The following is a 13738-nucleotide window of genomic DNA, read 5'->3' as shown; positions in this document are numbered from 1 at the left end:
CCTGCCGTTCTGAAAAGGTCCCGTTTATTCCCACTCTTATTGCCCATATGTTCATCATTAACAGTTCTGCCTAGGATCAGATGGCTTTCTCTGGCCTGAGTGTGCCAAGGTACTGCACGACAGTAAACACTTTTGAAGAGATAGGTTTGGTGACAGTCTTGTTAAAAATACATTGTCTTTTTGTTTAATATCACAAGAAATGCTTCATTGTGTTAAAACAGATAATGATTGAAGAAATTTAATTAGTAACATATGGAATGTAATGCTTTAGACCAATGCTTTTCCTCTGGTCGAGAATAATTAAAGTTAAGAACTGATCTGATTATCACAATGTAACCAGTTATTTATGTAACAAATTGTAGACTTCTACCAATCAGCAACACAAAAAAAACTATCGTTTAGTACAGATGATAATAACCAAAATTGATAATCATCATATGCAAAAGTGAGCACACTGTACAAATGATAACAGTTCGTTTACAATTAACTCCACCCTCCATGGACTGAACACAAACCTGTGAATGATGTGCCTATTCTGCAGGTAATCCAGTGCCAGAGCCAGCTCGCAGATGTAAAGTTTCACCGTTTCCTCTTTAAAGTGAACATTCTGTTGCAGGTGATAACGAAGGTCTCCACCGAGTAGGAGGTCCACCACCATGAACATATCCTCCTCATCTTGAAAGGAATACCTGAAAGGATGGCGATGAATTGAAATTACTGACATTTACAAAGCAATAGAGATCTTAAGATTATGAGAAGGTCTTTGGAGGTAAACACTAAGAACATTTCTGTATGTGTGTGTAGAAACATAACGATAAGTACATAAAGTATAGAGCAGCACAAAAACAGACCCTTCGGCCTAAATGCCCAACTAATGACCTCTGCCTACACAATGTCCATATCTGTCCATTTCCCTCACATTTATGTGTTGTTTGAAAGCCCTATCATATTGTCCCCGCCACCAGCCCAGGCAGTGCATTCGGGGCACTCACCACTCTCTGCATAAAAACCTTGCTCTGCACACCTCCTTTGAACTTACCCTAACTCACCTTAAATATATGCCTTCCGGCATTAGACTTTTTAACACCAGGAAAAAGATACTGGCAGTCTACTCTCTAATCCAGGCAGCATTCCAATAAACCTCTTCTATACACCTTCTAAAGCCTCAACGTTCTTCTTATGATGGAGAAACCAGAACCGAATGCAATACTCCAGATGCAGTCTAACTCGAGTTCTATAAAGCTGCAACATAACTTTCAGACTCTTGAACTCAATTCGACTGATAAAGGCGATCATGCTGTATTCCTTCTTTCCCACATGTCAACACGATGAACTTGGACACTAAAATCCCTCTGCTCATCATCAATGCTCAAGGCCTTGCTTGACCAGTGTTCTTTCTCTTTACATTTGATTCCATTGTGCAACACATCACATTTGGCTGGTTTAATCTCTATCATTTCTCTATCGATATCTGCAACTGATCTACAACTGATCTGTAAATCCTGTGGTATCCATTGCCAGTCTTCTATGTTTTACACAACATCTGCAAACGTACTAACTCACCCATCCACATTTTCATATATCACAAACAGCAAGGCTACAGACCACGAGTCACAGACCTTCAGCCAGAATAAATCCTATCAACCACTACTTTTGCCTTCTATGGGCAAGCCAGTTCTGTCCAAATCCACTCACTGTGGATCCAATGCATCTTATTCTTCTGGTTGAGCCTCACATGAGGGACTTTGTCAAATGTATTACTAGTGTAGCCAGGTGGAACAGAGAATTGTGCCTTTTGTTTCTGGCAGGAGGGAAATAGTGTGGGACCTTCCTCCCCGAGTGGCTTTAAAAAGGGTTCCCCCACTGGTGCTAGTCCATAAGAGGCAGTAAGTGGTAGCATTGCTGATTTTTTTGGTTGATTTAGTCTAGTGACCATGTGTACCTGTGTGAGGTGTGTTACTTAATGCAGCTCCTTTTGTACATTGCAGGACAGTATAGCTATTTGTGTGGGTCACTGCTTCAGCCTTTTATTGATTGCCTTTTAATTAACTTGAATTTGTGCTATGTGTATGATTAGTCTTAAATTTCTATGTAAACTTGAGGCACTGATGTGCTTTATGATACTGGTGTAGTGCAGTAACTTTACCTAAGACACTTTATTGCACTTTACTCAGTCTGATGATACCTCAGGAGCTGTATTTTATGTAAAATCTGACTTTCCTCTTTAAACTATCTTGTCAGACTGCCTGCCTAGACCCTGGCTCAGTGGTTACACTAAAATCTGTGTAGATGATATCCACAGCTCTATGTTCCTCAATCACCCAAAACAGCTCTTTGACTCTCTTGAGCCCCTGCTGATACTCTGGTAATTTGCCCTGCTCCAGTTTAATTAGTGTCCCACAATATTCACTTTTATTGTTATCTTATCACTATACCCTAACTGTTCTGTCACTGAAAAGTCAGTCTCCTGGCCGGGCTCATTACCAGCTCCAGTATGGCTCCTCCTCTTGGCAAAACACACAAAATACTGCAGGAGCTCAACAGGTCAGACAGCATCTATGGATATGAGTAAACAGTTGACATTTTGGACTGAGACCTTTCATCAAGACCAGGAAAAAAAAATGAGCAGTCCATCTTTTCTTCCTTTAAAAGATGACTTCTCATCTTTTTTTGCCAGTCCTGATGATGGGTCGTGGCCTGAAGTGTTGTCTGTTTAATTGTTTCCATGGATGCTGCCTGACCTGTTGAGTTCCTGCAGCATTTTGTGTTTTTCCTTGGATTTCAAGCATATAAAGATTTTCTTTTGCTTGTGGCTCCTCTTCTTATTGGGCTATCTACATATTGTTTTAAGAAATCCTCCTGGGTGCACCTAATGAATTCTGCCCCATCTAAACTAATGTACTTGCATGTCTGCTTCTCAATGTCTTGCTGGCTGTTGGGAGCTTTGTAGTAAAAATATCCCATCAGAATATGATCAGATAAATGTAACAGACCCCTTGCCCAGAGAGTGTGAGGAAAATGGAATTCTGCATTTAAAACAATACAAGGTCAACGCATTAAAGAGAAAGGACTAGAATAGTATGGAGGCAAGAGCAGGTCCCAGTGACGAGGTTTCTTGCAGGACAGCAACACTTGTTTAAAAGTACAGAAGGCATTGTTGGGGAGGCCATTGTTGGGAGTGGGAGTAGGAGTGTCAGGCTTTGGCTCAGAAGAGGCGTTGGCTCTGGGTAAACTTTTGTTAAGGTTCCTCTTCTTTCTCTGACTGTACCTGGTGCAGTAAATGGCTGTTGTGTTCTTCATGCTGGATGTTGGCATCCTGGGAGATCCAGAATCTCCCAGGGAACTACATCTGTGTGAAGTGCATCCAGCTGCAGCTCCTTGAGGACCGTGTTAGTGATCATGAGCAGCAGCTGGCTGACCTTTGGCTTGTACAGGAGAGTGAGGAGATAATCGATCAGAATTACAGGGAAGTAGTCACCCCTAAATTGCAGGAGGTGAATAGCTGAGTGACCGTCAGGAGAAATGGAAAGGTGAATAGGCAGTTAGCGCAGGGCACCCTGTAGCCGTTCCCCTCGAAAATAAGTATACTGCTTTTGAAACTGTTATGGGGATGACCTCCCCGGGGAATGTCACAGAGACAGGGTTACTTGCAATGAGCATAGATCCACGGTGCAGAATGGAAAGACAGAGAAGACTGGAGTGGTAGTGATAGGGAACTCAATAGTTGTGGAACGGACAGGAGATTCTGTGGAAATGAATGGGACACCCAGATGTTATGTTGCCTCCCTGGTGCCAGGGTCAGGAATGTCTTGGATCGTGTCCACAACATTTTGGAGGGAAGGGAGAGCAGCCAGATGTCTTGGTACATATTGGTACCAATGACATTGGAAGGAAAAGCAAAGAGGTCCTGAAGAGAGAATCTGGAGAGCTGGGCAGAAAGCTGAGAAGCAGGACCTCCCAGGTAGTAAACTGCTGGATTGCTACCTGTGCTGCTTGCCAGTGAGGGTAGAAACAGGATGATTTGGCAGATAAATGTGTGGCTGAGAAGCTGGTGTAGGGGGTAGGGGTTCAAGTTCTTGGATCATTGGGATATCTTCTGGGGGAGGTTTAACCTGTTGAAAAGTGACGGGTTGCACCTGAACCCAAGGGGGACCAATATTCTCGCGGACAAGTTTCTTAGAGCTGTTGGGGAGGGTCTAAACTAATTTGGCAAGGGTTTAGGATCCAAAGTGAAGGGACTTGGGATAGGACGGATAGTAACAAAGCAAAGATAGCGTGCTGTCAGGAAGGGCAGTCAGATGCCAGGACATATTTGCAGCCAGCAGGGTGAGTATCAGTGTATTAGGGATGCAGAATCAAAAAGGCTAGCGAATACAGTACTCATCGTGTTATATCGCAATGCATGCAGTATAAGAAATACGGTGGATGTTTCTGTTGCTCTTTTACAGATTGTCAGTTATGATGTTGTGGCCATCACTGAATTGGGGCTGAAGGATAGTTGTAGCTGGGAGCTGAACGTCTAAGGTTACACGTTGTATTGGAAGAATCGAAAGGTAGGCAGAGGGATGGTGTGGCTCTGCAAGGAAAGATTGGCATCAAACCAGTAGAACGATGTGACATAGGATTGGATGATGTTGAATCCTTGTGGGTTGAGTTAAGGAACTGCAAGGGTAAAAGGATTCTGATGGCAGTTATGTACATGTCTCCCAACAGTAGCTGGGATGTGCACCACAGATTACAATGGGAAATAGAAGAGATGTGTCAAAAGGACAATATTATGATAGTCATGGGAAATTTCAACATGCAGGTCAATTGGGGAAATCAGGTTGTTAATGGATCTTGAGTGTGTTTGTTGAATGCCTTCAAGATGTCTTTTCAGAGCAGTTTGTTGTCGAGCCTATCAGGGATCAGGTCTACTGGATTGGATGTTATATAATGAGCAGGAGGTGATTAGGGAGCTTAAGGTAAAAGAACCCTTAGGAACCAGTGATCACAATCTGATTGAGTTCAACTTGAAATCTGATAGGGAGAAAGTAAAGTCTGATGGAGCAGTATTTCAGTGGAGTAAAGGAAATTACAGAGGTATGAGAGAGGAGTTGGCCAAAGTAAATTGAACGGAGATACTGAGAGGGATGACAGCTGCACAGCAATGATGTGAGTTTCTGGGAAAAATGAGGAAGGTGCCTAATAGATGTATTCCAAAAACAAAGAAATACTCAAATGATAAAATAGTATAACTATGGCTGACAAGGGAAGGCAAAGCTAATGTAAAAGGCAAATGAGGGCATACATCAAAACAAAAATTAACACTCTGTCTGCCAGAGAAAGCAGGATCTCCCAGTGGCCACACATTTTAATTCCACCTCCCATACCCATTCTGATACGTCTATCCATGGCCTCCTCTACTGTAAAGATGAAGCCACACTCAGGTTGGAGGAACAACACCTTATATTCCGTCTGGGTAGCCTCCAACCTGATGGCATGAACATTGACTTCTCTAACTTCCGTTAATTCCCCTCCTCCCCTTCACACCCCATCCCTTATTTAGTTATATATATTTTTATATATTTTTTATTTTTTAATTTTTTCCCCTTTTTTCTCTCTCGTTTTTTTCTCTCTTTATCCCTCTCACTATAACTCCTTACCTGTTCTCCACCCTCCAGGCTCTCTCTCCCCCCCCCCTTTTCTTTCTCCCCAGGCTTCCCGTTCCATGATCCTCTCCCTTCTCCAACCTGGTATCCCTTTTGCCAATCAACTTTCCAGCTCTTAGATCCACCCCTCCCCTCCTGTCTTCTCCTATCATTTTGGATCTCCCCCTCCCCCTCCCACTTTCAAATCTCTTACTATCTCTTCTAATGAAGTCCTAACAAAGGGTCCCAGCCCGAAACGTTGACTGTACTTCTTCCTATAGATGCTGCCTGGCCTGCTGCGTTTACCAGCATTTTTTGTGTGTGTTGGTTTGTGCTAAGACAGAGGATTGGGAAGGTTTTAAAAACCTACAGAGACCACCTAAAATAATCATTAGGAGGGAAAAGATGAAATATGAAAGCAAGCTAGCAAACAATGTCAAAGTGGATAGTAAAAGCTTTTAAGTTTGTAAAAAAAAAAAGAGTGAATATAGGACTGCTAGAAAATGGGAGCCAAGCAGATGGCAGATGAATTAAATCAGTATTTTGCATCAGTCTTCACTGTGGAAGACACTAGCAGTGTGCCAGATGTTGAAGAGTACGAAGGAAGAGAATTGAGTGCAGTTACTACTTCAAGGGAGATGGTGCCCAAAGCTGAAAGACCTAAGGGTACATAAGTCACCCAGACCAGATGAACTCTACCATAGGGTTCTGAAAGAGGTAGCAGTAGAGATTGTGGAGGCCATTAGTAATGATCTTTCAAAAATCATTGGACTCTGGCATGGTGACTAGAGAAATGGAAAATTGCAAACGTCACTCCACTCTTTAAGAAAGGAGGAAGGCAGCAGAAAGGAAATTATAGAACAGTTAGCCTGACCTCAGTGGTTGGGAAGATGTTAGAGTCAATGGTTAAGGATGAGGTTATGGAGTACTTGGTGACACAGGATAAGATAGGACAAAGTCAGTGTGGCTTCCTTGAGGGAAAATCTTGCCTGACGAACCTGTTGGAATTCTTTTGAGAAGATTACAAGTAGATTAGATAAAGGGGATGTAGTGGATGTTGTATATTTGAACTTTTAGAAGGCCTTTGACAAGGTGCCATACATGAGGCTGCTTACTAAGTTAAGAGCCCATGGTATTGCTGTAAAGTTATTAACATGGTTAGGGCATTGGCTGATAGGTAGGAGGCAGCGAATGGGAATAAATAACCTTTTTTGGGTTGGCTGCCAGCGACTAGTATTGTTCCACAGGGGTTGGTGTTGGAATCATTTCTTTATGCTGTATATACATGATTTAGATGATGGAATAGGTGGCTTTGTTGCCAAGTTTGCAGATGATATGAAGATTGGTGGAGGGGCAGGTAGTGTTGAGGAAACAGGTAGGCTGCAGAAGGACTTGGACAGATTAGGAGAATGGGCAAGAAAGTGACAAATGAAGTACAATGTTGGAAAATGCATGGTCATGCACTTTGGTAGAAGAAATAAACATGCAGACAGTTTTCTAAATGGGGAGAAAATCCAAAAATCTGAGATGCAAAGGGACTTGGGAGTCTTTGTGCAGAACACTCTAAAGGTTAATTTGCATGTTTAGCCAGTGATGAGGAAGGCAAATAAAATGTTAGTATTCATTTCAAGAGTCTTGAATAGAAGAGCAGGGAGGTGATGCTGAGGCTTTATAAGACACTGGTGAGGCCTCACCCTGAGTATTGCGAACAGTTTTGTGCTCCTCCTTCAGGAAAAGATGTGCCAGCATTGGAGAGGGTCCACAGGAGGTTCACAAGGATGATTCTGGGAATGAAATGATCATGATACGAAGAACATTTGATGGCTCTGGATCTGTACTCGCTGGAATTCAGAAGGATGGGGGGGGGGCGGGATCTCACTGAAACTTTGAGTGTTGAAAGACCTAGACAGAAGATGTGGAAAGGATGTTTCCCATGGTTGGAGTCTAGGACAAGAGGACACAGCCTCAGGATAGAGGGGTGTCCTTTTCAAACAGATGTGGAGAAATTTCTTCAGCTAGAGGGTAGCGAATTTGTGGAGTTTATTACCACAGGCAGCTGTGGAGGCCAGATCGTTTGGCAGAGCTTGATAGGTTCTTGATTGGACACTGCATCAAAGGTTACAGGGAGGAGGCTGGAGAGTGGGGCTGAGGAGGGGAGAAAAGGATCAGCCATGATTGAATGGTGGAGAAGACTTGATAGGCCAAATGGCCTAATTCTGCTGTCTTATGGTCTAATATGATGTCAGCAGAATTGGATGAAAGGTGTTTGTGCGTAAATTAGTTGGAAGGATTGACCTAAATCTCTGCCATAAATCCCGCATGTAGGTTGTCCATTGATCAGGATTGACCATGGACGTTGTGCCCTAGCCATCTACGCAAGGCAGGGAAGTATGCAGCAGGCTCCCCCTCTCCACGCAGCTGATAAATCCAAAGGAATGGCGGAGACAGATACTGTTTGGCACCAGCAGTGTCACAGGCGTTGCCAGTCAGCATTGAACTCAACATAGGACTGCCGTAGGGATTCCCACTCCGGACTTTTCTTCAAGATTTACACCCGAAGCCTTCCCCATGAGTGATTATAGCTGCAAAGCAGTGGAGGTTTGCGGTCAGTTTACCCTCTCCTAGATGAGCTGCCAATCACAGCTGATGAGTTGTACCTGTCTGAAGTGACGAGTTTTAAGGTGCCAGTAACTTGCCTTTTCCTTTCTCCTGTCAGTGGAAAGGGTTCTGATGGGCTTAGCTCAGCCACATATAAAACCTAGGAGCTGGACTTGGTTGTCAGAGGCTATTTGAGATGTACGTCTTTGGGAGCATTTAATAGGTAGTGAGAACGAGAATTTGTCCCCACGACAACCCCCCGGCTATAACAACCTTGAGGAACATTGTGTGACACCCATCAAAACCACAGCAAAAAGTCATCTTGAAAAAAATTTTATCTTGAAATACAACAACAAACTAATGAACCAATTAATGACTTTGAAGTAGGCAAGATAATTGCACATTGTTCAACCTGATATTTGATTAACACCAGTTGGCTCCAAAGTGTAGAGTTCATCTTCAGAAGTAATTAGTTCATTGTGAAGCATTTGGGATTTAATATCGGACTTCTATAGTTATAGAACAAACATTCACTCCTCCACCGCAGGCCTGTTGTGATTGTGCAGTTTGTATTGAAACCTGCCAGAAAATGCACTCAATGACTCTGAGATAAGCTACTATTGGCACTTACACCACACTGCCCTGCTCTATTTTATCATCTTGGCTAATAATAACAGTGAAGTAGACCCATCTGTCCTATTTCCCCTTTCTTTATTTCCCTGTAGCCTTCTAGCTTATTGTCTCTCACATGTGCCCACGTAGAAGATTAAGGTGCATGAAACATCACCCACTGGAAGAAATACGTCATTGAAGATCCATGGCTAGTCCTTCATCGTTGTGTACAGATCCCGGAATCCACTCTTCAAACTTTGCGGGAGTAAATTCACAAGAAAGGGCTTCAATGATTCATGAAGGAAGTTCGCCATCATTTTCTCATGAACAAATTGTGTAGGCCAATAAACAGAACTTGCCAGCTCTGTTCTTCAATGTGGCAATTTAAAACTTAATCATCTTATGAGCTTTTTTTAACTAAAATCATTACCAATCGACACATTTACTAGATATCTGTAATGAAACTGAAGAATGGAGAATTTAAGTTTGCTTCGCATATTAAATATATTGGCACAAAGAGAGCTGGGAATGAATGGATCGTTTCCAGTTTAGTAAACTTTATCACTGGGGTGCATCAAGGATCAGTGCTCTATCTTCACCTATTTGCAATCCACCTTAATGACAGGATGTGGGGTTCCAATGTACTGTGCTAGAGACTGCTGAAAATACGAAAATAGGAGAAGAAATGGGTTGCAAAGACAAGGGGCTAGAAATTGGATTTGGTTTATAATTGTCACATGTGGGAGATATAGTGAAAAGCTTGTCTTGCAGACCAACACACTTAAAATGCTGGAGGAACTCAGCAGGCTAGGCCGCACTTATGGAAAAAAGTGAACAGTTGATGTTTTGGTTCTGAAACATAGACTGTTTGCTCTTTTCCATAGATGTTGCCTGATACTTTATGACACACCTTGCTAACAGATACACAAAATAAATCGAGATAAGGCACTCTCGCTGCTCAGGGTGCGCGCTGCCTCTATAACGGCTCACTGCAAAACAAACGCTGATCGCTATTTTTGCTTTTTGTAACACCCTCTTAGGCTTTTATATAAGGGACTTGAGCATCCGCGAATTTTAGTATCTGTGGGGGACCCAGAACCAATCCCCCATGGATACGGAGGGCCGACTGTATGTACTTTGATAATAAATTTACTTTGAAGTTTGAGCAATAGAAACTGGGGCAATTAATAGAAATATTGGGAGAATTAAAGGAAATGATTCTAAATGGGGCTTGTCAGCACAAAGTGTGATGGGGCCCGTTACTGCACTCGATGACTCCACCCCCTTTAAGTTGTACCAAATCTGGACTTGTTGTAGAACTCAGAACCAGGCTTTGTGATCACGGCCTGCATTGTTTGATTGCACATCAGTTTCACCGGAGAGTTCCCAGTTAGATGCTGCATGCAGATTGAGGTTACCTCTACACATGCTTTAATTACTTCGTATGCACCAGACAGATGGAAACAAGCAATCAGAAGTCACAACATGAAAAATAAACGCTATAAGATTGTAGTCATGGTTCCTGATCATTTAGTTGTGTTGGTTATAAAGATGTACTTCCTGGCTGGATTTCTAGACTGCCAATTTTACACTGAACCTTAGAACCATAATCTCAATTACCATTATATAATCAATGATGAATTTTAAAAATAGAAGTAGTTTTATTTTCATTGTCATCAATTTGATGAGGCTGGTAATGCTTTATAATTTCCAATTAAAAATCCACAACTAAAATCACACAGGAAATCAATCACCTGCTGTCTTCTTAGTCCCCAAGGTAGGCACGCTGTGGACAACTCCCTGGTTGCAGGGAACTTGTGTAGTAAACAGCAAACATAGCCATTACGAGTAACAATCTGGCACCATGTGCTTATTTTTAAGAAAAAGCATCCTCTTGGGACATTTGAGTTTAGTGATGTTTCATCATTATTTTTAAAAGATCACATTCATCAAACCAATGAGATCTTTTTTGTAGCAAGATGCTATTAAACGTTGCAAAGTATTCCCAAGTATCATTCCCCTTCCTCCCTCTGACTTTAAAGGCTGGAGTCGAGAGTAATTTATCAATTGTGCAACTATGTTTGAAAAACTTTTAAAGCTGTGTATGCAGGTAATCTGAAATAAAACAAGGCAGGACAGTAGTGTAGTTGTTAGCACAATGCTTTACCTGCATTCAATTCCCGCTGCTGTCTGTAAGGAGTTTGTATGTTCTCCCCGTGACCATGTGGGCTTCCTCCAGGTGCTCCGGTTTCCTCCCACAGTTCAAAGACATACCGGTTGATAGGTTAATTGGATGTTGTAAATTGTCCTGTGATAAGGCTAGGTTATATCAGGGGACTGCTGGGCTGTGTGGCTGAAAGGGTCTATTCTGCACTTTTTAAAATCAATAAATAAATAATAGGAATTGGTGAAGACTCAGCAAATCAGGCAGTGTTTTATATCAATGTTTGGAGTCTGTCACCCTTCATCAATTCTGATTACTGAGTTGTCAGCATTTACTGTCTCAAATCGCTCACTGTCACTAACCTCTCCCATGTGTGCCGGCTATGAGGAGACTGGAACTGAAATAGAAAATTCTGGGGAAACTCAGCATCCTTCATCAGAACAGGAAAGGTGTTTTAAGTTGCAGAGAGGAGGGGGTGGGGGGAAGCAAAGGAAATGTCTGAAATAGAGTGGAGACTGAGATAGTCCAGGAGACACAATGTTTTTGGTGCCTGAGAGAGAGGGGATAAGTGTAGGCTAATCATAACAGATCTGTATATTGATGTTATGACTGTGTAGGCCGGCATATTTTAAGGATCATGAAAAGAAACTTCATTTGTACTCCCCTCAGTTGGTAATGTAGTTGGTATGCCATCAGGATCTGGTGCCTTTTGTTTCATTGTTATTTGGACCACGTATAGCGAGGGTTAGTAGCGGCGTCAAGTTCCCACTACCTATTAAATGCTCCCACTTAGCATGTCTCAAATAGCCTCTGACAACCAAGTCCAGCTCCTGATCTTCACATGTGGTTTGCTCCTTAGCCCAGCAGAACCATTTCTTCTGACAGAAGGGACAAAGATGGGTTACTATGCTTGATGCTTGCTAACTTCAACTTTACTCTTGTCTAATGCCAAATGCTACCAGGATATCTTCTAGAATCCAATTACTTCCTTTACACTCAGACCAATGTTTTGAGGCTGTGTAGCCCAGGCACAAACTAACCTGAACACTAATGAAGTTAGTGACATCTGTATGCCACTTAAACAGTGTTGAGTTTTACTTTTATCTTCCATAACTTTGGTCGGTGACAATAAGCTGAAGGGGGATAGTGATTATTGCGATGTTATTCCAGCCTGGGGTGTTTCAGATTCTGGAGTTCAATTCTAGCACTGTTTTGTAAGGAGTCTCTATATCCTCCCTATGGAATGCACTGGTTTTCCCTGGGTGCTCTGATTTCCTCCAACAGTCCAAAGATTGGGTTAATTGGTGATTGTAAATTGTCCCATGATTACGTTAGGGTTAGTCAGGGTCTTGGGGGCATGGCGTGAAGGGTCGGAAAGGCTGACTTGGCACTGGTATCACTAGGGAGAGGGAGGTGACTGGAACCCAGCTCTTTGTACATGCAGTGAGACTGCAGATCTCTCGTGATCCTTTGAAGTCCGTACTACAGTGTGAAAGCACATATTATCAGGCACAAGGACTGTTTCTATTTCACCTGTACTCCTGAGCGAACCTCCCATGCAGTAAAGATAAATTTTTGATCTCCTAATCTACCCTGTCACGGTGATGGTAATTTATTTGTCTACCTGCACCCACTTTGTCAGTAGCTGTAACACTACATTCTGCATTTGATTTTCTTTTTACTACCTCAGCGTACTCATGTATGGAATGAAATGCATGGATGTCACATGAACAATTTTTCACTGTACTTTTATGTGTGACAATAAATCAATATCAATACCATTGCTTTCACTTGAGCACAAATACAGTTCTGTGCTGTAGCTTTACCAAGTTGGTAACTCGTACTTAGTTACACCTCGTGTTAGTGCATACTCCAATATCTTCCCTATTGAATGAGGTTTGTTACCCAGGCTTCACCAAATGAAGTCGCTGATCATGATGATATTCAATTCCATCATGTCTGCCGAAAGTTCATAGTGTTTCTGAGAAGACAGATTTTTCAGGTTTTAGCTCTATTCTGAACCCTTAGAAATTAACACTGCGTAGTGTTGCAAAGTCTACTGAAGGATATTCTCTATGTGACTGCATCTTCACTAGAGAGCTGCCACGATCAAGCTCATTAATACTATCACAGTCAAATTTTTATCTATGACTTACAGGTCAGTATAAAGTCCAGCAGTACTCTCCCTTATTGGTACCCTCACCACCTGCCTCAGGGCCAGTCTTGTGCTGATACCTTCAAACCACAATACTGTCATCTTGCAGTATCTTCTGTATCTTTGTTCTCCCAGTATTTCTTCCAAGCATGCTTGATTTCAAGGAGCACTGATTTACTGAAGAATGGTGATTGGTACAGTAGGTCAGCGGTCCCCAACCACCGGGCTGCAAAGCATGTGCTACCAGGCCGCGAGGAAACGGTATGATTTGGCGATATGAGTCAGCTGCACCTTTCCTCAGTCCCTATCACAACCACTGTTGAGCTTGAATGCATGTGAGGTCATTACGCACGTGAGGTCATTACCCATGCGTCATCCATGTCAGCGCGGGAAGATCAACTCCTCGCGCTTGCAACTGACGGCGGGCTGAAAAGTATGTTTGACATAACGTCTCTGCCAGCATTCTGGATCAAAGTCAAGGCTAAATATTCTGAGATGGCCACGAAAGCACTGAAAACATTGCTTCCACTTCCAACATATCTCTGCAATGAATGCAACGAAAACCAAATTGGGGAACAG

General features: G+C 42.5%; 1 protein-coding gene across 4 annotated transcripts in view; it reads right to left on the bottom strand.

Annotated features, from left to right (window-relative positions):
- The window catches only part of LOC134348977 (serine/threonine-protein kinase 32A-like), a 343099-nt gene that overhangs the window by 184339 nt on the left and 145022 nt on the right, over positions 1–13738 (bottom strand). For all 4 annotated transcript variants that reach the window (XR_010018548.1, XM_063052790.1, XM_063052792.1 and 1 more), the window contains exon 4: positions 516–689. Coding sequence is in view for 3 of the 4 variants with exons in the window: in XM_063052790.1 (XP_062908860.1) it covers positions 516–689 (174 nt within the window). In the remaining variant the exon portion in view is untranslated. The remainder of the gene's footprint in view (positions 1–515; positions 690–13738) is intronic.

Source organism: Mobula hypostoma, chromosome 7, assembly GCF_963921235.1.
Source record: "Mobula hypostoma chromosome 7, sMobHyp1.1, whole genome shotgun sequence".
In the NCBI taxonomy this organism is placed as follows: Eukaryota; Metazoa; Chordata; class Chondrichthyes; order Myliobatiformes; family Myliobatidae; genus Mobula; species Mobula hypostoma.
The sequence above is the reverse complement of the archived record's forward strand: the minus strand, read 5'-3'. Positions and strand labels throughout refer to the sequence as shown.